Below are 23,526 nucleotides of genomic sequence, written 5' to 3' on the forward strand. Positions count from 1 at the left end.
GCCCCGGCAACGGACTTAGCTGCCACAAAGCCTGCTATCACCGAGTACCTTGCAAATATTTCGGTGGTGTTCTTCCCATCCATTCCCGTCCGTCCCCTCCCCCAAGGAATCCCTCCAATCCTCGCACCACGCAATCCGAATCCGCCAAAAGCGCATGGAAGTGGCCGGCGCGGGTACAAAATCCACGGACGGGTACTGACACCGATGCCAGTGCGGTACTCGCTGCTAGCTTAATCATCAGCCGCCGCTTGTCGCCGACTCCTTCCTTTTCTTCGACTTCGACCTGCGTGCTGTGTGGCCGACGGTGACGGGATCTTGAGCACGAACGAATTGGAAATCCGGGTGTGGTTCTTGAAAGTCGACGTCTCGATTCCATCCCGACCTGGGCTGATTCCACTTCTCCTCCGGCGGCTGCCCTACTCACCTTGCTGCTGCTCCCGACCTTCCTTGTCCCGTTGTCCCGTCTCTCCGTCGTTGCTGCCCGTTGTGGATGACGACCTAACCACTGACCCCCGTTGTCCCCGTTTTCTCCTTCCCGTTTTCTTCTGGAGCGAGGAAGTGAGTGACTTGGCGGAACAGAACTTGCATTTACACTTGCCGTCTTTCGGTCTTGCCTTTTCGTCTTTTCTTCACCTGACTCGCCCCCCCCCCTCTTTCCAGTCTTCTCTTCTCTTCACTTCCTCCTTCTTCCACTCCCTCCCCTCCTCTTCCTCCATCCTTCCCGTCTTCCCTCGGTGCTTCTTCTCAGCTTCGTTCACCCAACTAACTACCCTCCTTCCTCCCCCCAACGACACGACCTGACGCCCCGTCTGGACGTGCCACCACCATCGCGACCACACGGACCACACCGGTCGGTCAAGAGGGGGAGCCGTTGTCAGCGAGTCCTTAATTGTGTGCAGTGGTCAAGCCTGCACATCTGTGACCTCGATCGACATCACCCGGCCTCACTTCACCTCTCATCGCTCATTGACGCCGGCCGACCGCCGACACTCCCGGGCTCTCATCTCACTCACCTCACCGGTTGACAACTCACTCTCAACTACAAAGACTACCTGCCGAACGCATCATCGCCATCCTCGCCGTCGACAGGAGGTGAACAGGACGACGCGGCACTGGCAAGAACCAAGGCTATTTGACGCACACTGCCAGATGGAAAGTGTGGTCGGGTGCCAGTGTGATCCCAATCGCCTCATCATCCTACCGTCCCTGACCTATCGTCTCTTCTCGCCAAACTTTTCGGCATTTCCCCTCCTCCTTCCAGAACCCAAGGCAAGCACCACTTGGGATACAGGTGTGACAGCAACACCACACCGACAAGCTGGCTTCAGATATGCCGAGGTCGTCCAAGAGTTCGGGCGCCGACGATCCCAACTTTCGCTTACCCGTCAACCCGCGGCGGAAAAAGGTCGCGCCCGAGCAACGCAAGCGCGTGGCCCTCGCCTGCAACAACTGCAATGTCAAGCGCATCAAGTGCTCGGGCGAGAAGCCGTGTCGCCAGTGCACCCAGGCCCAGCGCCAGTGCATCTACCCCCAGGGCGTTAAAAAGGTTACCGTCCCCCAGACTTACATTGACGGGCTGCTCGGCAAGATAGCCAAATACGAGAGTCAACTCCAGATCACCAGCAAAGCGGCTGGCGGCAATGGCAATGGTAACAGCAAGATTGACCTCAGCGGCTTGCTTCAGCCGTTGCAGGCTGTCCAGGAAGGGGATCAGGGCGGCATGAGCATCGACTCGCCAGACGGCGTAGGGGCCGCCGGCCAGGCCTATCTCACCGAAGGCTCGGTCACGTCCACGACGTCGCACTATGACTACCCTGTCCATGCACACAACCACAACTTTGAGCCCGCCTTCTCCATCGATGAGGACACGGAGATGCAGATGGACTACCCCGTCGACGACGGCAGAATGCTGGCCGATGCTGAGGGTACCGCTCGCTACCTTGGAGAAACCTCTGGCGCCACCTTCCTTGACTCGCTCAAGGCCTTCATCAAGACGACGCAGCCGCTGGCCTCCAAAGGTCTCTCTCCCAACCCTGAGACGCCCGACGGCAGCAGGAATGCAACCTTCCTCAATTCGGTTGGTCGCTACCAGACGTTCGATTCCCGGCCTCTCCTGCTTCCGACCATGGACGTGGAGCCGCGCATCCCCACGCAGCTGGAAATCCAGGCCATGATCACGCAGTTCAAGACCTTTCTCCAGGACGACAACGGCAAGGCAGGGTGCGGCGGCATTTTTTTCTGGCCATTCCAGGACCCCGCCAAGATGGCGCTACCGGACCAGTCCGGTTTTGGCACTGGCTTCAAGCTGGACACCACTAAACCGCGGAACCACACCGCTCGGGAGCACGGCCAACTGGCATTGGTCTACACAGCCTTTGCCTTTACCCATCTGCTGACCCTGACCGAGGAGAATTCCCGGGTGGATGGCCAATTGGGCGAAGCCCACTATGCGGCGGCTAGGATGCTGATCGGAAACCCCCTGGACATGACGTCCTACACAATTTACAACGTGGCCGTCTTGGCCCTGATGGCCCTGTACCTGGTGGAGAACAATCGCCGAGATGCCGCCTACATGGCCATCAGCAACGCCATGCATCTCAGCGTGATGCACGGCGTGCACAGGGAAAGTTCAGTCACCGAGGTCGAGCGTAGGACTTTCTGGACGGTTTACAACATCGATCGGTTAGTCCATGCCATTTCCCACCCGTGTTGCCTCCTAGCGTCAACTAGCCAACCACTTGCTGACACATACCTGTTTCTTCTAGCTGGCTGAGCTGCTTGATGGGTCGCCCACCCGCGGTCCCTCATCAAGCCATTACCCTGTCCCTGCCACAGGAAGCCCCGTGAGTTGTACCCTTCAATCGTACCTTCACCGTACTTGGCCTAATGGTGTGTCTCGATAGGGGCCTTCCTTCGCCGCTTGGGCTGTGTGCACATGTGGAACTGTCCAAGATTTCCGCGTACATCGTCAACAACAGCTATCGTCATCATGCGAACAAGCCGGCCGACGGGTTCGATGAGCTGCCCTTTTCGGTCGCGATTGGGAAGCTTGATCAATGGCATGAGAACCTGCCCAAGAGCTTGAAGCTCGAGAATTTGGAGGAGAGTCCCAGCAACTATTACTACTATGCACTCCAACCCGAAGCCGAGGACCCGGCACTCGGTACCGACCGGGCTTTGTTGTCACTGCACATGGCTTACAATCAGGTATGCAACCCTGTTTTCACCCCTGACATGATGTGCATGGCAGACAGCTAACGGTTGTAGCTCATCATCTTGGCAATCCGTCCCGCATTCCTCACCGCCGTTAAGAAGAAGGTGGCCAATACCTGGTTGACACCTGGGCTTGAGGGCCCCGGAGCGGAACCGGAGAATCCTTGGACCCGAGCCATTCGCAAGTGCAGCGATGCCGCACGGCGCAACCTCCGCATCGGCAGACGGCTACAAATCATCAGCCCCGGCCAGAAGCTGCTCGTGCAGGACCTCCATCACATCTTCAATGCTGCCATCATCCTTCTGATGCATCAAATCCTCTTTGTCAACCAAAGAGTGTACGACATGTTCCTCATCGACAAGGCAAAGGAGGTGTTCAAGAATGAGGCGATGACGGGCAGTGACTATGGGAAGGACTGTCACAACGTCCTCAACGATCTGAAGCCCTTGGTCGATAAGCTGCACGAAGTAATTCACCGCAAGGAGCATGAGCAGCTGTCTGTCCCCACGGAGAAGCAGCAGAGCGGATCGGTGCATAGCCCTGTGAACAGAGAGACCACACCGGGTGCCCTCTCGGGCCCGATAACGGGCTCTCCGACGAAGCCGTATCCCAGCCATGTGCAAGGCTGGTTACAGAATGTGAGACCTGAAGACGGTACCACGGTTGTTCAGGAGCTCAAGACATGGCAGGATGATGACGGTATGCAGGTATATAGACCGGGCAATTCGCTTGCCTAAGACCATGTTATGTTGTTGGTTCTCTCGTGTCATCCTTCTTGTCTTTGGCGTTTGGAAGTTCCCATGTGTTGGACACCACGGATGCACTTGCTTGTTAGAAGTCTCATGATACAAATTGCACGGCAGGCATTGGCACTAGCGATTATACCCCTTTACTTGATAGAATTAGCGTTAAATTTGTTAGACCTCAAAGCATCCTTTGCCTTCTTCGATGACACATTGGTAAAACTCCGTACCCTCGCGCACTCCATGGGCTGCCCTTGACACTTGATGATTTGAGCTGATATCGTTCTCCTTTTTCTATCATCCGGTACCACTGCAGCATCAGCTCACAAGAGTCCAAAAAGTCGTTTCTCCAAACCCTGAAGCGCCTCTGACTTCTTCTTCACGTTCTCATCATTCCATTCGCCCTCCTCAGTAACGTAAGCATCAATGAGCCCTCCGGCACACCACTCGAAAGACACGTTTCTCACTTCCACTTTTACCTGCGTCTTCTCCTTTTCTTCATGCTTTTTCTCTTTCGTCTTCCCCTCAAATCTTGTGGCATGAGCAAAGTTCAATACTGTCCTGGCAGCCCCTCTAATCCGCTTACTACTGCCCTCGCCCATCCACACCCTCGTCACTTGTTCCAAACCCTGATCCTCCACTACGTGTTGTTCTGGCGGTCCAGGGAGTGCCACCTTTTCCGAGTCGCAAAGGACTACCACCTTGGCTTCTTTTGCGTTGTGTTGAGTGGCGAGGAGAACAGACAGCGAGCCAGTCTTGTTACTCACTGAGCCGTCTGAAGCGATGCGGTCGGCGCCTATCACCACCAGCTGCACCCCCCGAGTGGCATGACAGGCCGAGGCATCGGTGTAGATGGTGATGCTATGTTGGCGGTCGTTACTGGATGCCAACTCTGTGGAGAGAGCTTTGGCGAGGCTGGCGGCGAGAGAGACGCCTTCGAGCAGGGGCCGGGATTCAAGGACGCGGATATCAAGGACGGAATTGGGGAGAAGGATGGGGAGATGGGAAAGGGCGTGGGTGATGGTGGAGGACTCCGACAAGGTCAGTATAGAAAGAGGTTTTTGAGGTGTATTGAAGGAGGGGAGGTTACGGGAGATGTAGGAAGCGAACGATCGGGAAATCTGGTCATTGGTCAAGGGGCGGGCGGAGATCTCCCGGTCCAAAATGGAGATGATGGTTGATTTGAGTTGCTTTCCGCTGCTCTTGGACCTGGTGGCATGGTCCTGGAAAACTTTAGCCTCAACGGAAGCCAAAGCAGACAACAAAGCAGACATGATCGCCGCGCCCATACTCTCCCGTCCATTCTTCCACAGATGCCATGCAGCCATTCTGATGTCTTTCCACCATTTGGCCTCTTTCCCATCTCCATTCTCTCCATCCAAGACACCGTCGTCCATCTTGTCGATCACATCCCGCAAGATACGCAAGGCATCACCTGCCATTTGCCTCGCCCCACTCACATAATCCTCTTCCAGACGTTTACACCCCTCCGCCAGCACTTTTCCGGCTTCAAGTCCAAGATCAATCTCAAACCAGACCCTCCTCAAACTCTCCTTCAGCTTCGGCACTCCTCCGAAATCTTCAGTATCTCGCACGTCCAACGGATCGAACCATGCCCACCCCTCGTGCTCCCAATTGATTTTTATTCTCTTCTCGCTTCCCTCGCCATCCCCAGCCGGGTCCTTCAACAAAAACGCAAACGGCCAGATTGTCCATTCTCGCCCGACTGATTCATCAGAGAAAGTGTACGGCTTCCCTTGCCGAAGGAGTTTCAGGTCGGAAGCAGTTAAAGTGGTCTCTTCATGAATCTCACGCCAGGCTGCGCTAAGGGGGGTAGGGTCGGTTGAATCGATGGAACCGGAGATGGGCGCGTAGTGATGGGTGTAAGTGCTGACTTTGTCGGAGCGTTTGAACAGAGCCACGAGTGGTTTTTGGATAGATGGATCAAAACTGGAGGTAGTCGGTAGAGAGGAGGAGGATGGAGGGGAAAAGTAAGCAGGGGGGAGTTTGAAGATGAAAGAAGAGACCACGGATCGGCGTTTTAGTGGCTTGTGGTTGGTAGAGCTACTTGGAGCAGTGGATGACGGGGTAGAGGTGGACATCTCCGATAACGACCGATGCAGGATGTGGGTAGAATGGTGATGGGCAATATATCGCAAGCTGATCCAGCGTAGGCTCGTCAACAATTGCACAAGGTTATGTTCAGCGCTCGCCCAATGGAGAACTGAAGGAAGGGAAGATGAATACCTACCTACAACGTTGGATTTGTTCGGCTGCAATGTCGCGATGAGCGGTATGGTACGATGACGTCACCCTCAAAGTGCCCCGGTCTATCGAGGGCCAGATCAACAGATAAGGGTTAGGGGCTGTGATTGACAATAACGCAAAGAGGAGGTACCTAGAGGTAAACACCTGGAACGCGAGACACTACGTGATAGCTACTTCTAGGTATTCGTACAACCTAGGCTCAAAACAGAGTACGCAGAATTTTAGTCACTTGTGGTTTCTCTGCGATTTTGCGTTTCATACAGATTCATAGTTTCATACTCGCAATGCCTCCCCATTATTCTTATCACTCCCAGAGCCTTCTGCTTGCTACACCTATCTCACGATACCTAGGGAGTGAGGCTGATATCAAATACAACGGTAGCTATCAGGCAGGATGAAATGGTGCGTTGTTTACCTATCATTAGCGCTTATTCAGGCATCGAGATAAATTCGATCATAACTGGTCCGCAGAATAGCAGCCGTTCTCGCCAAGAACATTGAAGGGTGGTGTTACTCAGCGCCCTTGCACAGCATCAACATTCGGGCGTTTCATTCGTACCACATCGAGCCCCTGACGCCCCTTTTAGTATAAGTCCGACGCTGGTCCAGAATCTCATAAAGATCATGTTCAGCTTTTGGTTTTGCTGCGCCGCTGGTGTGGATCGGGGCTTGGTCGATTGGACATATAACATTGAGGTCTCGACCATTGTCGGCGTTTAAGACGAGGTCAAAATGGCAAGCTACAGCTACCAGCAACAATACCCACCACCAGCACAGGTCGGAGCTGGACACCCTTACCAGCCGTTCCCCGGTCCTCAGCAAGCGGAGAAGACAGGTTTTGTGCCCGGCGAGATTCGACATCCATATCCGGACCAAGGCACCCCGATGTTGCCAGAAAAGAACACAGGTGCCGGGTCGGGGTCGACCCTCCTCACGGTGAAACGGAGCATCGCACTTGCCGTCATCGGTACCTTGGCCCTGCTTCTTGCGACGGTCATTGGTCTTGCGGCAGGTCTAGGTGTGAGCCAGAAGAACCTCCACGATGCCCAGAATGACTTGAAGTTGGCGCAAGCGAGCATCACGGCAGGATTTGGGTAGGTTTTCCTTCCATGTATCCAACCCAGTGACCAGAACTAATGAACCCATCTAGGGCAATCACCTCATCCCCGACAATCGCAACTGCCACCTCCACCAGCACTTCAAGTGCGTCTTCGACTGCGACCACCATCGCAAAAATTGAGTGTCCATCCATCAACGGAACTTTTTACACGGCAACGGTGGCCGGTAATTCTAGCAGCCCCGGTGGCAGCAGCAGCAAGAAGTTCCAGCGTCTCTGTGGCGTTGACTTTGGAAAAGGAGAAGCCGCCGACATTGGCTCCGTAAACACGACCAGCTTCAACTCGTGCTTGGATAAGTGTGCGGAGAAGCAAGGGTGCACCGGAGCGGGATGGGGTGCGATCACGAGCGACGAGGAAACCCATCACACGTGTTGGATGAAGACAAATCTGACAACAAAGGGGCATGAGGCGGTGGACGAGTGGGCTTTTGGAGTGTTGGAGTTGAGTGGTAGTGGGAAGGGGAAGGACAACGACGATGGTGATAATAATGATCTTGATGGGAACTGAGTTTGGTGTGATATGTTGAGGAGGGCAATTGAGGTGACAGGCTAAAGCAAGGAGTCGGAAGGAATGACTGACTGATGGTGGAGAGGGGGTAGGCTGTAGGATGGAAGACTGCTTGCTCTGATAGGTGATGCACCGACGCATTGCGAACTGCTTTGTTCGTTTGCTGGTGTCGAAGTTGTAGCTGACGGGAGTTTTACCGGACTCCATCAAAGACGGCTTTCCCCTTTGCCCTTTCCAAGTTCCCTTTGCCATTTTCTGGGCGCGTTGCTGCCTGCCAAGTGAAATCCCGCTGTTAGCAATGACGGGACCCAGGAGCAGGAGGCAACACCGGGGGACGTGCGATGGATCAAAAACAGGCACTTTATTGTCCGTTCATTTCCAACTCGGCTAGTTGGTGTTTCCCTCCGTGTCGCGACGCATTCTTGCCATTGCAGTGGTACAGTGTGGTGATTGGCGAGGACGGGAAGCTGTCATCAGGTCTGGGACCCCATCGTGCTGTCGCCCTTCCTTCTTTCTTCCTCTCTCTGGTGGTTCAGTTGTCACTTTTCGAGCCCAGCCTGGACAAAGTGAGCGAGGACAGGCAGTGGTACGGGCCGCCCAGGCAGGCACTGCACTGTAGGTAGTGTTCCAACAGTAAAGGCATTCAGCGGCAGGCAGTGTGTGCAGCTGAGTGGGCTTGGTCGGTGCGGGGCTGCCCAGTTTCCGTTTTCGATTAGTGACCATCCTGTGCATTCCATCTTGCCTTAGAGGTACCTGTAGGTTGGAACTGAATTGTCACAGAAACATGAATCTCCCGCGTCTTGCACCTCCCACACAACCGATTGTTGCCGACCACTCAAGCCAAGTTACTCCAAACCCCCCTAGATCACAAGTCGGCGTTGGTATTGGCGGCACAGTATGGAGGCGACGAAAATCCGGGGAAATTGGAGAAAATGATGGGAACAGCGGCCCGCTTGAGACGACCCGGTCGGGGCCGGGGACGTCCTCCTTTTTCTTTTGCAGTGAAACTCAGGGGATGCGACACTAATGGAACGACGGGAAGTGGGGTCTACGGCGGATAATGTCACTCCATGTCTGTCACAGCCCTGCCCTACCATCCGGAAGTTGCTGTTGGACTGGCGGTTGGATCTTACCTATGTGGATGTTCTTGAACCTGATGGACAAAGATCTCCACAGTGAAAGCTGGGGGAGTTGTCTGAGCACCTGGGTCGCTCTCTCGCTGCTCCCATTCCACGTGGAAAAGATGGATCAGTGGTAACCTCCTCCTACCAACAGGGCATTTTCCCATCATTACTACCTACGAATGCAGCCGTACTGACATAGACCACCAGATCTTCCGAGTTCTCATCAACACTTCAAGACTGTGCGTCACAGCTCGAATATTTGCTCCAACCTCTTTTCCTAAATCGAATACGTCAGGCGACGGCTGGCAGATGCAGAGCTTGCTGATAGGTTCGTCCACACAAGTTGTTGGTCCGTAGCACAACACGACAAGTGCTTCAGCGAAATTAAACATGGCGTTTTCGACTCAATGCTGCCTCGCCCGGTTCACCGTCCCATCCACCCCAGTCGGATGAACATCCCTCGCTGCCGACATGGATTGGCGTCACCTTTTCCCACAACTTGGGCACCACGAGAGCTCCCCTGGCTCTATTTCAGGGACAACTAAGCGAGCCATGCTCTTTACCCGTCCATGGGGTATCCGACGCGTCGAACGTTCGATAATTCCTGACTGTTGGGAATTGGGAGTAAGACTTCCTGATTACAACTGACGGTCTAGCCAGTCTCACAACCCTTCTCGGCAAGTCGTCACATGAATAAGCGATACCGACCGTGAGGTAGCGAGGGGCTCTACAACCTGCAAAGATGTCTCAGGAATCGAGTTCGCGTGTGCTGCACTCAGACTCGAGAAGCTTCGTTCGATCATGGCGGACCAAAGGTTTGAGGAACGAAGACGCCAGGCACAGACGAGGAGGGTCTCGTGGCATGCAACCCATATTGTGCGATTGTCTGTAACTCAAGACTGCTAGTACAGGTCATCAATAATCGCTATACACGGGACAAGAGATCATCACGATTGGGTGAGAGAATGCCTTCACCTGCGCAGACTCTCCGCAAGGTAGAACCCGTCTTCCCCGCCATTCACATTACACCACTTCCAGGCATACAACATACAGCAAGAAGTCTTGTTTGGCACAGTATCATTGATGAGAGGTGCCGTCCACTTGCGATGCAACGACGGCTGGCGACCCCGTCTTTTCACCGTTTTGTTAAAGTTCTGGATTATAGTCCAGTCAGACCTCGTACCGGCCCTCCACTACTGCATTTCGTCTAAATCACATCAAGAATGACACCACACTTGGCCAAGCAAGTGAAGTTTGAGATAGACCATACCGAACAGAGATGAAATTCTTCCCAGGGGTCTATCAGTGGCCTCGCATCGTCAATCCATGGGTACCGGGATGTCGCGACGATGGCTTACCCCAGAATGATCACCTATTCTTGTTGCCTCCTTCAGCATGTCAATGCTTCCCCGGACCCTTTTGGCCTGGTTCCCGCTGGGGATCACACTCTAGATGCTCTGGGGATCCTCATATACTACTCGGTGATGGAACCCTCACTGCTACTCCTTTCTTTCTCCGATGTCCTGTCGTGGTATTCAACCTACTGTCGACTCCAGTCTGATCGAAGGTTACCTCTACGCATACGTGTCCTAGTCTAAACCCAACTTGATGTTGTCCCTGCTCAGCAGCCTTGATCCTCAACGTCAATGCCAACAACGACGCCTACGACACGAACGATCCGGGTCGAAATTGGGGGCGGCCCCAACGAAAGGGCTCCCGACGAAGGAATGAACGTCCATACCAAGCCCAACCCAACCCCCGACAATGTCTTGGGGATTTACGACGAGATTGCGGAGGTAGAATCTCCGCGGTTTGAGAGGGTTTACTGGACAAAGGAACCGCATTTGAGGAAGCTCTATGGCATGACCTCCTTCCTTCTGGTGGCATCGGCAACGACAGGCTACGACAGCATGCTTTTGAACACATCACAACAGATCCATGCGTGGAACCACTTCTTCTTCCCGGAGACGAAGCTTAACCCGGACCTTGCAGATCCCGTTGAGGATAGCAAGCTGGCAATCTTGAATAACATGTTCAACATCGGCTCAATCTTGTCGTTCGTTATAACCCCGTACGTGGCCGATAATTATGGACGAAAGCCCTCCATCGTAGCTGGTTGCATGTTCATGATATTTGGGGGATTTCTAACTGGTTTTTGCAACGGTTACGGAAGTAGGTACCTACCTTTTCTCTCGCCTTCTTCAGGGAGTTTACTAACAATGACAGTGTACATGGGTGGCCGGTTCCTCCTCGGTTTTGGCAACTCACTCGCACAAATGGCCTCCCCCCTCCTTCTCACCGAGATCGTCCACCCGCAACATCGCGGCCCCGTCACCGCCATCTACAACTGTCTTTGGAATGCCGGCGCGCTCTTGGTGTCGTGCATAGCATGGGGCACGTCCAACATTGCCTCCAACTGGTCCTGGCGCTCCATCACGCTCCTGCAGGTTCTGCCCTCGGCCGTCCAGCTCGCAGGCATTTGGTGGCTTCCTGAATCTCCACGATACCTTATTAACAAGGAACGCCATGATGAAGCCCTCGACATACTCGCCAAGTGGCATGCCGGCGGTGATAGACTCAACAGAACAGTACAGTTCGAGTTTCGTGAGATCAAAGAGACGATTCGCATCCAGAAGGAGCTGGATGAGGCATCGACCTATGTCGATTTTATCAGGACCAAGGGAAATAGGTGGCGGTTGGCCATTATCATCTCGCTGGGTGTCATTAGCCAGTACTCTGGCAATGCCCTGTTCAGCAATTACATGAATGCTGTATACGGCGGGGCGGGGATAACGGAGCAGAGCCATAAGCTGGCCATCTCGACGGGGAAAATGATCCTGGATCTGATCGTTACCATCTTCGCCGCGCTGAATGTCGACCGGTTTGGACGCAGGCCGCTGTTCTTGATGTCGACGTGCGGTATGGTCGTGAGCTTTGCGTGCTGGACGGCAACGGGCGCGGCGTATGAACATGATGGGGAGACAAATATGACCATTGGCTATACGCAGTTGGTGTTCATCTGGATCTTTGGTATCTTTTACGATATTGGGTTTTCAGGAATGTTAGTGGCATATGCGCTGGAGATCCTGCCGTTTCATCTAAGGGCGAAAGGCATGATGTTGATGAATGTCACGATGCAGGCTGTGCTTGCCATCTCCAAGTGAGTCCTTTTCCTTTTATTTCTTTTTACTGCCCACCCTTCCATTTTCATCTCATCAAGACATTCTATTAATATCACTCTTGTCGCTCCTTCCTTACGCTTCCTGTTGCTTTCACCTAAACAATGTTTCTTTCCTCAACCAACTCTGTATCACCACCCTCCACTACCCGCTTTGCTTCTGTTCCCGCTCTTCCCCCCCTTTTGCCGTTATGCCGCTCAACAGGTTGAATGCTAACTCCTCTAAGCCAAACCAACAAATTAGCCTGGGATAATCTCCCTCACCACTGGAACTTTACTCTGTTCTACACTATATGGAACTGCTTGGAACTTACTTTTGTCTACTTCTTCTACGTCGAGACAAAAGGCCCCACTCTTGAAGAAGTCGCATGCATCTTTGATGGTGTTCATGCCGTTGGACATATTGATATGCGACAAATTGAGAAGGAGATCTACCACAAGGGCGTTTTGGGGAATCCGTTGGAGAGGGATCGGGCGATGCATGGTGGTGGATACGGTGGAATTGAGTTGAAAGAGCAACGGGGACAGTGATATGAGGGCATGCGAGGCAGAGCAAAAATGGTAGGTAGGTATGAATGAGGGAGGATGTAATAGTGAGATGTGGTTCAAGAATAGACCGGCGCCTGGTTACTAGGGTGTCCAAAAACACTGAAACTCACTCAGAAGCATACAAAGGTCTTGAATCTTGATAGGATCTCCATAGAACCCTTATATTGAAACCTAGGGAGAGCAGGTTTCATACTCGATCATCATCACCCTCTCCACCCACAATGATACTAGGAAAGCTTGCTCTCCCTGACATATCTCCCGCAAGCACCAAGCTGGGTCTCCCACCGCCAACCAATGATGCCCTCGCACTCACAGGCTGCAAATACTCTCCAGTTGAAGCCCCAGCATCTGCCCCGGCCATCGCGGCCCCCTGGCCAGCAGCCTCTTCATGTTTCCTCCGTCTCCTCGCCGCCAAAGCAGACTCGGAAGTCGAGCCCATCTCCTGCTTGAAGATGATAGATTTCGTCCCTTCGTTCCTTCTTCTCCTAATGAAAACCCAGTCCCAAAGGCAAGTAGCCATCGATGCGGCCCTCTCGACGCTATAAGTCCGGTTCATCGTTAGCAACTTGATGCCGAACAAAGGGGAAGAGAAACGGATGGAAACGAACATTACAACCACCGCCAACGCCCACACAGCTGTGTCATACTCTGTCTTGAACACACTTCCCCTCACGGTTGGGATGCCCACTGCGCACATGACCAGCGCAACAGCATCAAGGACAGCGATGGTGACCGGCGTCGAGGTTTGTGACATCCTGACAAAGAGGAAGTAAATAGTGCCGAGGTCTGTGATGATTGCTATCGCCGCCTGTTTCTCACCGTTAGTTATCATCCTGCAACAGGCGTGGTCGAATAGGAGCTGATCAGGGAAGGGGAGGAAGAGAAGGAAACTTACCCCGGCCATAATCACCGCGTATGTTTTCTCCGGGTATTCTTGTCCCCATTTTGCCGCGATGAACACGGTGAGGGCGAGGAGAGCGGCGGAGGTGAGGAGGGTAAAAAGACGGAAAAGGTACTGAGTCCATTGAAGGCTGCCGTACGGTGATGGTGGCTTAGGCGGTGACAAATTTGTCTGGAGGTCTGTGGTTGGCGTTTGTGCGTGTTGGATCTGTAGAGGTAGGGTTGGAAAGGGCGTTGGTGTTGTTGATCTGGAGTCCATTTTGTTGGACTTGAGAAGCCTTGAGGTTGATAGGACGCCGTTGGCCAAAACTTGACAGTGCTCTAGATGTAGGATGACTGATTGCCCGATATGATGATGTATCGTTGGTGATGAGGCTCTGGAAAAACTTTAGCGTTGGGCCTGCAAGAAGTCCCGTCATTCAATTGCAATTGATTTCGTAAAACTTGTACATATTATATAGACGGTCAGAGGTATGCTTTGACATACGTAACAGCGGCCACTCAATCTTTTAAGCGCCTCTCAAGCATTTGAATGTCTTCAAAATGTAAGACCAAGCTCCGCAAGTTCCTCTCTATCACCGCTCTGTTTCGCGTCTCAGTGTCGATCTTCGACCGCCAGTTCATTGACGAGTGGAGGACGCCCAGCCCTTGTCTTGCGTCCGTAATCCCAGACCGCTCTTGCGGAGAGACTCCGGTTCGTCCATCGTGGTTCTTGGTTGCAGTTCAGGACTTGAAAAGGCCGACAGACCATACGATTTTGTCGCACGACACGTTGATCCGCCGTTGGGCGCGACCACTCCAGACCTTCTCACCATGCAAGGCAACGCAAAGGAGCCGACGTGAAGAGCTAAATTGACGTCTAGAAGACGGGAGTGTCAAGAACCGAGCTGTTTAGTCCACCTCCTATTGGACAATGAGAGGAGACCTGAAGATACAGCGCTAGCATCTACCCGACAGGGGCAGAGTTCCTCCGCTCCAGCCCTAAAAGAGCGCTGATCGGCGGAGCATGAGGACCCTGTCACGTCTGTCTCGGCCTCGAGTAGGGTCTGCAAGGTCGGGGACTATGTAGACTTGTTGATCTTGGCGTTTGTGGGGAAGGTGATCACTGGGGAAACGCACAGTCACCGTTTTTGTTATCGTGGGGTTTTGACAACTCAAGCTTGTAACATCAATAACATTGGATGATAAGCTTCCAGCTGTGGCTTGATCCGGCTTGATCTGCTTCAAGTTGGCCTGAGCCACGAAGTATCCCATGTGCCAAACCAGTCTGAGTGCTGTCTCTTTGGGTAGGCTGTTCCCATTTTTATGCATTGAAGTGTTGTTATGAACGATCGGACTTGGAGTCAGCATCAAATCCAAGGACAGTACCTACAGATGTATGTCGGCGATCGGTCGTAGACTTCCATTCTCTCGTGACCGGGAACGAAAGATTATTCAGTGACCAAAGCGGACCGTCTCATTCCCTCCGATGCCATGGGAACCATGATAGCATCGCTACCGCAACCATAAACAATTGAGCTGCCCAACTTCAGGACGCTATCATGACGTTTATCGTGCGTAGATGCTAGACCCAAGAGGTTCAAGGCGTCTGTGCGTCAAGTCCAACGTAGCGGCTTCAGTAGGGAGACTGCAGGCTTAGTGTGCACCTTCACGTCCTTCATTGACCGTAGAGGTACATAGTTCACCGCGGGGCTGGTGCTTGAGCTGTTCCCGCGGTCGGACTTGATCCCCGACTTTTCAAGGTTGATGGTGGATGATATGGTCCCGACCTGGATATTGGAGCGTACAATGGCGGACAGTAATCACCACTCCAACGTCATCCCTATGACAGCATCGTAAAGCCCGTCGACGCCCGTATATTCAAGATCCCATAAAGGTTGCGACATGGGGATGCTTTTGTTGCCAACCCTCGCTCACTCTTGCCTGACTCATGAGCTTTTCAACCTGCCCCAGAAGACTGTGATCAGTTAGCATTTTAGCCGTCGTCAGCAAAGTAACATTGGCAGAAGTATCAAAAATGGACTCCGCAGGAAGAAGGCGTAGCCCCGACACAGTCCAGCGCCTCCTCCGAATATGGCTTTGGATCAATGATGCCCTGATTTTGGCCTCCTCGGCCATTGTTACGGGCATCTTGGCTCACTTCATCCGCAAATACCATGAGCGCGGCACGCACGTCATCTTTGAGGAGGTTATCGTGAGTATTTCCTTCTCTCGAGTCCCTTGCTCGCCTCCTCCAGTACAAGTGTCGTCCCTGCCCGGTTCATTGCGCATATAGTATGTGTGGCGGAAAAGAATGCTGATGACGAACAGGCCGTGGTAACCCTCTTTCTCTACCTCTTCGCCATTTTCGCTCCAGCTCTCAAGGGCTATCGCGGTTACCTGCTGCCGCTCAACCTCGCCCTCTCCTATCTATGGCTGACCAACCTCATCTTTTCTTCCCAAGACTATAGCGGCCACAGGTGCCACTACTACAGCCCTGCGTACGTAGGGCACTGTCGTTTGAAGCACGCCGTGCAGGCTTTTAATATTATAGGATTGTATGTCACTCCTAGGTCGATACTTTGGCAAGGAGTGGTGCTGATATGTCCGGACAACAGCATTTCCCTCCTCTCAAACGTCGTGGCCGACAGTCTGATGTGGTATCGCTGCTGCGGTTCTTCTCCCGGTACTGCCGGTGGCCGTGTTGGCAATGGAGAGAAGGGTTCAGCGCCGTTGACATCTACTCCTGGGGCTACAACAGGTGCTCCCACTGCGTCCGATGCGGCGAACGGGACTCGTGTCTAGATTCAGATCGTCCTGGGCGTGGGCAACGGGCTTTCGTGCTGCTGCCGTAACATGTTGTGCTGCCCAATGACGCCTGGTTTCTTTTTCCTTCAGAAGGGTGAGGCTCGAGACTGCAGCGATGGGATATTGGTCAATGTGGGTGGATCGTTGAAACAGTGGCCACAACACGGAGCCGGTGGTGAAGAGAGCGAAGATTTCGGGCAACGATTTGCAGGAAGATGATTCGTTGTTAAAAAGTGTTTGATTGATCATGTCCAATCGACGTTGTCAGCGAGGGCATGCGTTGAGCCACGGGGAGGACTTGATATCGGAGGGATGGTGGCGGGTGTAAAAGGGCCTTTTCTTTTCTCTGGGTTGCTTCCATTGTATGTAATGCTTAGGGAAGGGTACGTTACCCTGTTGTTTGTCAACTCTGTTCTCGATAATGGTAACTCTGAAAACTTGGCCGCAACCATAGCCCTGATGATTGATCCGAGAAAACTTGATTGGGTGTACTCAACTCGACCGGGGCAGCGGATCGGAGTTTCGTGGGTCGGAGTCGGAGAGGAAATGCAATGCCCCGCCTGACCGGTGTCATGGCCGGCACCCACTGATCAGAGGTTTGTCGTCCGGGTTCCGTAGCCAACCATGGCCGCACGGGAGCACTTCATGGGGCCATTCGTTGTGATCAGCATCGCGGCATCGTCAATCCTGAACACGGTTGTCCGAGCGAACCAGTGGTTCATCCCAAGATGGCAGGTGAGAGGCTGAGAAGCTGAGGTTCTTTGATTGCATAAGTCACCTGAGATGGCCAAGTCCAGAACAAGACCGCACAGGTACCTCGAGGTAGTAGTAATGAGTGGTTTAAGTGACGGGAGTGCCAGGTGGTCTGACGAACTGAAGTCGCCTGCTTCGGAAACGAGACTCGGCGTGGCCACTGCCCCTGGCCTCAGTGGGAGAATGGCAGGTGCGGATGCGACACCCCGGAGGCCGCATAAGGAAGGACCCAAACACTACGAAACGGGACACCTTGATGGCCACGGATCGGATCTGGTGGCTCTGAATGGCTGCCTGAATCTGGCGGCTGCTCTGTCCTTTTAGCGAATTACAATGAGTTGTCCGGGTTCGTCTCAATCTCCCTCGCTGGCGACCCAGAGTATGATGAACAGAAATGGGAAGGTGCAGAGTCCTTGGTCAGCACCGCCCGATTCCCGTCCATTTGACAGGTCGTCGTTGTCACACTCATCGTCATGGCAGTGAGGCGTCTCCTGGGCCGCGTCAATTGACAGGGGCAGGCATCGAGAAAAGCACCTCCGTCTACTAGGTACACTAGGAGGAAGAGTGCACGGGCCATATCCAACCTGAGCACGAGCCAGCGGCGTCGGCAACATTCCGACAGCCCTGTTTGTAGGTAGGAAAACTTCACGTGATGAACTGCAGCCGTCTTTTGTAGCAGCCGCTGAGGAATGACTCTTTCGCCTTGGCTTGTACTAGTCCGTAGAGCGTAATGGCCCTCTCACCGGTCTGAGTCGTGACGGACAAAGACGTTTGCCTGGAGATATCGTTGATTCGTGTCTACTTACAAGCAAACCATTTTCCCTGGAGTAAGAGTGGTAACATGGAATCGATCCAATGTGACATGGGCGTGGTGTGCCTGGTTCAGTTGTTCGTCTGACCAAAAAGTGTTGGGCAGCTTCCCATTTCGTCACTCTTTCCAGGGAGAGAACCGAGATCGGAACACACTGACCGGCTGCACCCACCCAATGCACCTGTCGTCCTTCTGCATTGGGACGGGAGGTCGGATTCGTGTCAATCGACTTGCCGATTGGTGCTTCGCCATCAATGCTGCCTGCCCGTCTTACACAAGACGACGACTTGCAGGGTGGCCTACGTAGACAGTCGACGACAACCTGAACTTTTTCCATTTGAGAGGGAGCTTGTTGACCAAAAGGAAACGCGTTCGATGCAGTGGAGTCGACCCCTCTGTCAGCACTGGACCTCACCATCGACCCGCGGATGATCCACTGGACCGTCGCAATCCATTTCCGCGTGTCCACATCGGTCATCGGCCCCGTGTCCAGGGCATCCCGCCAAAGCTCGTCCAACCCTCCACATTGCATCCATCGCTCGCTCAGCTCTTTCTGCCCGTCGGCTGCCCGCCCGGATTGCAGAGACAAACCCCGGCGTCGCATGGATCATGGTGTTGTCGATGGCTTGCCGATGACTCCTTCCGGGTCTTGTTGACCTCCTGGTCCGTCCGTACGACCGCGGACAACTGAACCTGGAAGGTACAAGTGTACTTCCCTTCCAGTACTACCTCCTGCCTTTTGTCGACTTCGAGTCCGGTGTTCCCTCGTTGCTCCCTCTTTCAGTTTCGAGTCCAGATCTCGTACTCGAATTGCACATCAGACACTGAAGAACTGACAGGATGCGGCTCCGGTTCCACATACTATCATTGAGAGACTCCCCAATTCCACCTCTTAGCGCCGCCGCCGCCGCTGCCATTGCAACTCCCGTCGGTCTCCTTCTCTCGTTAAGCTCAACACTACCTTACTTAGGAACCTTTACCAGCTACCTCTAGCTGCCTCTGCCCCTTCGCAACATCTCGATCTGTGGTCCGAACTACTCGCTCATCCCATCCTCCATCGAGCGATCCTCTACACGACTTGTCGTGTCGCCTTCCTCGACAGCTTCCGGCTTCGATACACGAGACTCGGAAAGACCATGGCCGCGCCCGCGCAAAACTCTACCGTCTCCCTCGAGCGCCTACCGAACGAACTGCTACAGCCCATAGCCGAAGCCCTCGTCCCGCAACCTCCATTGACCACCCGCTTCGCCCTTCGTCACGTCGGAACATGGGCCAGTCAAGAAGCAAAGGACCAGCGGGCGGCATGGCATCTCGCCCACCGTGAGTTGCTTACCTTCGCGCAGACCTCCCATCGCATGCTCGCCGTCGCCAGACCGCTTCTCTGGCGGAATATCCTCATCTACAACGAAAGGGCGCTCGTGTCACTGTATCTGCGCATGATCAAGCATCCGGAAATCAAGCCTTGGATTCGCCACATCACATGTATGGCCAATATCACTGGCACCAAGCTGATCATGGGGATACATCAAGAATGGGAAAGACAAACTGGAGGTAGGATATCTGGATCCCGGTGCTTGGGTCTTTGTTCACCTTCTGACCGCCGCCAGTGAGATGGCAGGGCCAACCCGGCGCCAGTCCCGCTTCCATCGGCTTGGAGCTCCTCATGATCATCATGTGGCACGCCCCCAACCTAAGAGATCTTCTCTTTGCTTTTCCCGACCACCCCTTACCCAACCAGGAACTCCAAGACCCCACCGCCAGCGATGTATTACTCCCAGCCTTCCGCGCCACCATATTGAGCTACATGAACTCCCCCGAACCCGTCAACCATCGACAGACCTTCGTCGCGCGCTACTTTCCTTTTCATCAGATGCGCAACCTGTCTTCTCTGCGCATCTACTGCCATAGAGACGAACAGCCTAGTCGAGATGCGACTTTCCCTCAGCTGCTCTCACACTATACCATTGCTTGCTTACCTGATCTCAAGAATCTCAAGACCCTCGAGCTTTGTTGCTCCTCGGCGTCGAACCTTTTCTACCAAGACATGACGATACCTCCGCTTCCCCAGATTCAACAGCTTCGTCTATACGGTAGCCGTATCCATGAGCCGAGGCTGGTTGCGCTATGTCTGGCATGTACCAACCTACAGGATCTACTTGTCCATTTTGAAGAGAGCACTACGGACGATGACAGGGATCTTTTGCCCGATGGGAAGACTCTTGACGTTGCCCTGACCGGTCTTTCAGATTCGCTGCGCAGCCTCGAATTGGTTGCTTTGTCAGAGGGCCATTACCTTACGCGCGGAAGGGAACGTCCGAGGAAACCGGAGAACCACCGACTCAAGTGCATCCCACATCTTAGACGGCTTGAGAGCCTTACCCTCGACTACCGCGGCGTTTTCGGTACCCTGGGGATTCTGGAGGAAGATGACGGTGAGAGGCTGTGTCAGCTACTTCCGTCATCACTGCGTGACTTCACCTTGGTGTGCGAGTGGGGAACCGCTAAAGACTGGAAGCAAAGTTATCTTGCCAACCTCGACATGATACTGCACGGCGTAGCCTGCCTCTGCGCTACCCAGTCACCGAAGCTGTCAAGCATATCGTTGGCCATTCACTCATGGCCTGCAAAAAGCAGGTTCCACAGACGCTTCGGCAGAGAGGTCGAGGAAACAAGGCTGCGCTGTTTGAGAGCAGGCATTACCTTTCGGACGTTCGACTTGTTCCCTTCGTATCAGGATGAAGATGATGTTGAACCCCTGGACGAGGGTGACTTTGAAGACGAGGATGGGGGGGACATATTACCCGAAATGGGCGATGGCGGGTTTGAAGAAGAGACCGAACTTGAGCTGGAAGAAGAGGATGAAGCATCCGAATACTATTTTTCCGGCGACGAAGAAGAGGATCCGGAACGCGAAGCACGGAGGCCTCCTACATTTGCGGCATTCATGGAACAATTGGGAGAGGACCATGGACACAGCTTCGATGAGCTTTTCTATGCGTACCATGAAGATCGATGGGATGAGTATCTATTCTGAGTATGCTGTTGCTGCGATCGTAGCCTGTTGCATTTCGACCTTGTCACATAACCCTGTCAGGAATCAGAATACCGAAGGGAAGAGCCGTATGATTCGGCAAGGACATCGGTTACCATCATCCAACTTCTCACCAGACAAAGACAGGTGATTGTCTGTACCGAGCAGCATCGGGGTCTGGGTCGATATCTCATCACCGCATCAACCCATTCGGCAGACATGGCGTTGCCGTGCCGCCCTTCTTTATTTTTCGGCTATTATTCGATGGCAAGGACTGCCTGGACCAACCACGCCAATGTAATGATCCATTTTAGATTGGCTTTGTTGCGTTCCCTCCAAACTTGATACCCCAATATATCGATCTTCGATTGCGCAAGCTCCTTGCTCTCGAACCTCATCCCTGTGATTGGATCTCATTCTGCCGCTTATGCACCCCAGTCCATATGCCTGAGGATATAACCTGTACGGTTAAATATTCGATCTGGGTGTATATCAAAACATGCGCCACTGTCGAACTGCTCTTCGAGTCCCGAGCAAATGAGCATTTCTGCCGTCCTAGTAGCCCGTGTCAGCAATTCGACTGCCGAAGGTTGGATGGGTTGGACCCGTTGTCCTTGCGTGCCTTGTAATTTTCCTTCACCTTGCTTCTCCACCACATGTTCCCTCTCTTTCCTCCAAGCAACCAACCAACAAGGGGGCCGAATGCTTCTTTGACTGCTTTGTTCAGATGTTGACCCGAATTATCCAGGAAATGGGAACCGCAAGTATACATGGCCGCCAGTGTGGTAACTCATGATCCTGTTTGCAAAGTTGAGGCCCCAGTCCGTCTCCAAATATTTCTTTCTCTCGCATCCCGCGTTATCACCAACCTGGTGAGTCCCAAACACTGCACTGCCAAGCATCTTCTTCCTCATATCACCCAGACCCAGCCATGATGACCATGAGTACATGGCCTTGGGGCCTTTTAGTCACGACTGGCTATCTCATCAACCTCACATTCGCAGCTTATCCCTTAACCACCGACGCCAACTGCCACTGCTACAAAACCAACGCCACCTCCACAAACTACTTTCGCCAACACAAATTCTTTGACTTTCGCAACCTCCAACAATACGCGAACACACCGCCAAACCCAATTTCCACATTTGAGGGAAATGCGGCCGCTCCTCCGACATCTTCTTACTTCGACTCGAACCAATGGAAAGACAACTGGGGCATCCAGACCTGGAACAACACCGAATTAATGCGCCTCAACAACACCGACGTCAACGACGCCACAGTGCCAATGGTCAACTCGTTCAACAACATCTACATCGAGCGCTCTTCTGATAGGAACGCCAATGGGCAAACATACTTGGTGATGCGAACAGTTCGGCACTCTCTAGATGGCCCTTCCACGCCCTATGGCTCCAACTCAAGCTCTGGCTTTCAAAGTTCTGCCGAGTTCGAATCCAAGCTCACCTCCTACCAATTTCTCTCCCTGCGCATGCTCGCCCGTACCCGCGGTTCTCCGGGCGCAGTAACCGCCATGTTCACCTACCGGCCTCCTCCTCAGCCTCAACAATTGGCGCTGGTTCAGGAAGCCGATCTGGAGATTCGCACGCAGGATCCGTCTAATTTCGTCCAGTATACCAACCAGCCGGCTTGGAACAGTACTAGTGACATCAAAGAGGCGACGAGGAACGCGTCCATGCCAAGTGGAAGGAAATGGAGCGACTGGGCATTTTATAGAATGGATTGGACGCCTGGGCAGTCAACTTGGTTCGTGAACGGTGTGGAGGCTTGCAAGATCAACTTCCAGGCACCAAGGGACCCGAGCCAGGTGATGTTCAATGTCTGGAGCGATGGTGGCAGCTGGTCAGGTATTATGGGGCAGGGTGGGAAGGCGGAGATGCAGGTGCAGTGGATTGAGATGGTCTATAACAGCACAGAGGCGTCTGGGCCTGTGACTGGACCGTGGGGAGACAAAAAGGGCTGTGTCAATATTTGCAGTATTGACGAAACGACTCAACTGGGCACTCCGGTGCTTATTAGCAATCCAAACGGTGAGTTTTCACCCCGTCTCAGTCAGCTCCCAACTCAGCTGTATCCTCTTGTACTTCCATTTCACCCCATCATCATTCCCATAGCCCTTCCTCTCTCTATCCTCAGCCTCAAGCTTAGAGGTACTCTACTCAGCCTCTACCCCGTCCTCCTCATCCGCTAGTTCCTCATCTACTTCAACCCATTCTGCATCTTCTCTCTCTGCCCGTTATCATATTCCCGTTGCCCTTTGTTATGCAGAAGCGGTACTTGTTCTAGTTTGGATGTTAACAGGTGAATAGGTGGTAACCCGCCCGCCAACCCTCCAAACAGCTGCATAACCGCCAAATATGGCCAGTGCAACGGAAAGAACTGGAATGGGTGCAAGACTTGCGCCAGCGGGAGTGCGTGTCGGTATCAGAATGATTATTATTCGCAATGTTTGTAGGGCAAGCGTAGGCGTGCGAATGTACACAGTCCGGTACTGGGTGGTATAGGAATGAGAGATTGTGCTTCTTCTG

At 53.4% G+C, this 23,526-nt stretch overlaps 8 protein-coding genes across 8 annotated transcripts; 6 read left to right on the top strand and 2 right to left on the bottom strand.

Annotated features, from left to right (window-relative positions):
- The first annotated feature begins 86 nt into the window (after positions 1-86).
- Positions 87-4,184, top strand: bek-2 (beak-2). The gene is made up of 4 exons (XM_955229.3): positions 87-2,682; positions 2,766-2,843; positions 2,904-3,207; positions 3,268-4,184. The coding sequence occupies exons 1-4, from the start codon at positions 1,331-1,333 to the stop codon at positions 3,949-3,951; spliced, it is 2,418 nt and encodes an 805-aa protein (XP_960322.2). The 5' UTR covers positions 87-1,330; the 3' UTR covers positions 3,952-4,184.
- NCU11341 (translation initiation factor eIF-2B) lies at positions 4,097-6,182 on the bottom strand. Its single transcript, XM_001728102.2, has one exon. The coding sequence runs from the start codon at positions 6,057-6,059 to the stop codon at positions 4,281-4,283; it is 1,779 nt and encodes a 592-aa protein (XP_001728154.1). The 5' UTR covers positions 6,060-6,182; the 3' UTR covers positions 4,097-4,280.
- Positions 6,183-6,629: 447 nt separating this feature from the next.
- NCU07138 (hypothetical protein) lies at positions 6,630-8,086 on the top strand. The gene is made up of 2 exons (XM_955228.3): positions 6,630-7,319; positions 7,376-8,086. The coding sequence occupies exons 1-2, from the start codon at positions 6,958-6,960 to the stop codon at positions 7,848-7,850; spliced, it is 837 nt and encodes a 278-aa protein (XP_960321.1). The 5' UTR covers positions 6,630-6,957; the 3' UTR covers positions 7,851-8,086.
- A 2,615-nt stretch (positions 8,087-10,701) lies between these two features.
- On the top strand, positions 10,702-12,138 carry NCU11342 (MFS hexose transporter; the record flags this gene model as incomplete). Its single annotated transcript, XM_001728103.2, has 2 exons — positions 10,702-11,146; positions 11,201-12,138. The coding sequence occupies 2 exons, from the start codon at positions 10,702-10,704 to the stop codon at positions 12,136-12,138; spliced, it is 1,383 nt and encodes a 460-aa protein (XP_001728155.2).
- Positions 12,139-12,859: 721 nt separating this feature from the next.
- On the bottom strand, positions 12,860-14,718 carry NCU17055 (hypothetical protein). Its single transcript, XM_011396769.1, has 3 exons — positions 13,597-14,718; positions 13,310-13,509; positions 12,860-13,240 (listed from the first exon to the last, which is right to left on the bottom strand). The coding sequence occupies exons 1-3, from the start codon at positions 13,858-13,860 to the stop codon at positions 12,889-12,891; spliced, it is 816 nt and encodes a 271-aa protein (XP_011395071.1). The 5' UTR covers positions 13,861-14,718; the 3' UTR covers positions 12,860-12,888.
- Positions 14,719-15,618: 900 nt separating this feature from the next.
- Positions 15,619-16,385, top strand: NCU07136 (hypothetical protein; the record flags this gene model as incomplete). Its single annotated transcript, XM_955226.1, has 3 exons — positions 15,619-15,795; positions 15,912-16,081; positions 16,199-16,385. 3 exons carry the CDS (start codon positions 15,619-15,621, stop codon positions 16,383-16,385), a joined length of 534 nt encoding a protein of 177 aa, XP_960319.1.
- Positions 16,386-18,260: 1,875 nt separating this feature from the next.
- Positions 18,261-21,424, top strand: NCU07135 (hypothetical protein). The gene is made up of 2 exons (XM_955225.3): positions 18,261-19,503; positions 19,560-21,424. The coding sequence occupies exons 1-2, from the start codon at positions 19,089-19,091 to the stop codon at positions 20,984-20,986; spliced, it is 1,842 nt and encodes a 613-aa protein (XP_960318.2). The 5' UTR covers positions 18,261-19,088; the 3' UTR covers positions 20,987-21,424.
- A 242-nt stretch (positions 21,425-21,666) lies between these two features.
- On the top strand, positions 21,667-23,526 carry NCU07134 (hypothetical protein). Its single transcript, XM_955224.2, has 2 exons — positions 21,667-23,028; positions 23,308-23,526. Exons 1-2 carry the CDS (start codon positions 21,915-21,917, stop codon positions 23,451-23,453), a joined length of 1,260 nt encoding a protein of 419 aa, XP_960317.2. The 5' UTR covers positions 21,667-21,914; the 3' UTR covers positions 23,454-23,526.

This window comes from Neurospora crassa, linkage group VI (genome assembly GCF_000182925.2).
Source record: "Neurospora crassa OR74A linkage group VI, whole genome shotgun sequence".
NCBI classification, from domain to species: Eukaryota; Fungi; Ascomycota; class Sordariomycetes; order Sordariales; family Sordariaceae; genus Neurospora; species Neurospora crassa.

Excerpts from the sequence above, each read along its gene's own strand:
- NCU07135 (XM_955225.3), top strand. The coding sequence starts at position 19,089 with ATGGCCGCGCCCGCGCAAAACTCTACCGTCTCCCTCGAGCGCCTACCG. Across the intron at positions 19,504-19,559 it reads ATGGGAAAGACAAACTGGAG|TGAGATGGCAGGGCCAACCC; the intron begins GTAGGATATCTG and ends GACCGCCGCCAG.
- NCU11341 (XM_001728102.2), bottom strand. The coding sequence starts at position 6,059 with ATGTCCACCTCTACCCCGTCATCCACTGCTCCAAGTAGCTCTACCAAC.
- NCU07134 (XM_955224.2), top strand. The coding sequence starts at position 21,915 with ATGATGACCATGAGTACATGGCCTTGGGGCCTTTTAGTCACGACTGGC. Across the intron at positions 23,029-23,307 it reads GCTTATTAGCAATCCAAACG|GTGGTAACCCGCCCGCCAAC; the intron begins GTGAGTTTTCAC and ends ACAGGTGAATAG.
- NCU17055 (XM_011396769.1), bottom strand. The coding sequence starts at position 13,860 with ATGGACTCCAGATCAACAACACCAACGCCCTTTCCAACCCTACCTCTA. Across the intron at positions 13,510-13,596 it reads ACGCGGTGATTATGGCCGGG|GCGGCGATAGCAATCATCAC; the intron begins GTAAGTTTCCTT and ends GGTGAGAAACAG. Across the intron at positions 13,241-13,309 it reads GCGTTGGCGGTGGTTGTAAT|CGTCGAGAGGGCCGCATCGA; the intron begins GTTCGTTTCCAT and ends CCGGACTTATAG.
- NCU07138 (XM_955228.3), top strand. The coding sequence starts at position 6,958 with ATGGCAAGCTACAGCTACCAGCAACAATACCCACCACCAGCACAGGTC. Across the intron at positions 7,320-7,375 it reads AGCATCACGGCAGGATTTGG|GGCAATCACCTCATCCCCGA; the intron begins GTAGGTTTTCCT and ends GAACCCATCTAG.
- bek-2 (XM_955229.3), top strand. The coding sequence starts at position 1,331 with ATGCCGAGGTCGTCCAAGAGTTCGGGCGCCGACGATCCCAACTTTCGC. Across the intron at positions 2,683-2,765 it reads ACGGTTTACAACATCGATCG|CTGGCTGAGCTGCTTGATGG; the intron begins GTTAGTCCATGC and ends TGTTTCTTCTAG. Across the intron at positions 3,208-3,267 it reads TGCACATGGCTTACAATCAG|CTCATCATCTTGGCAATCCG; the intron begins GTATGCAACCCT and ends TAACGGTTGTAG.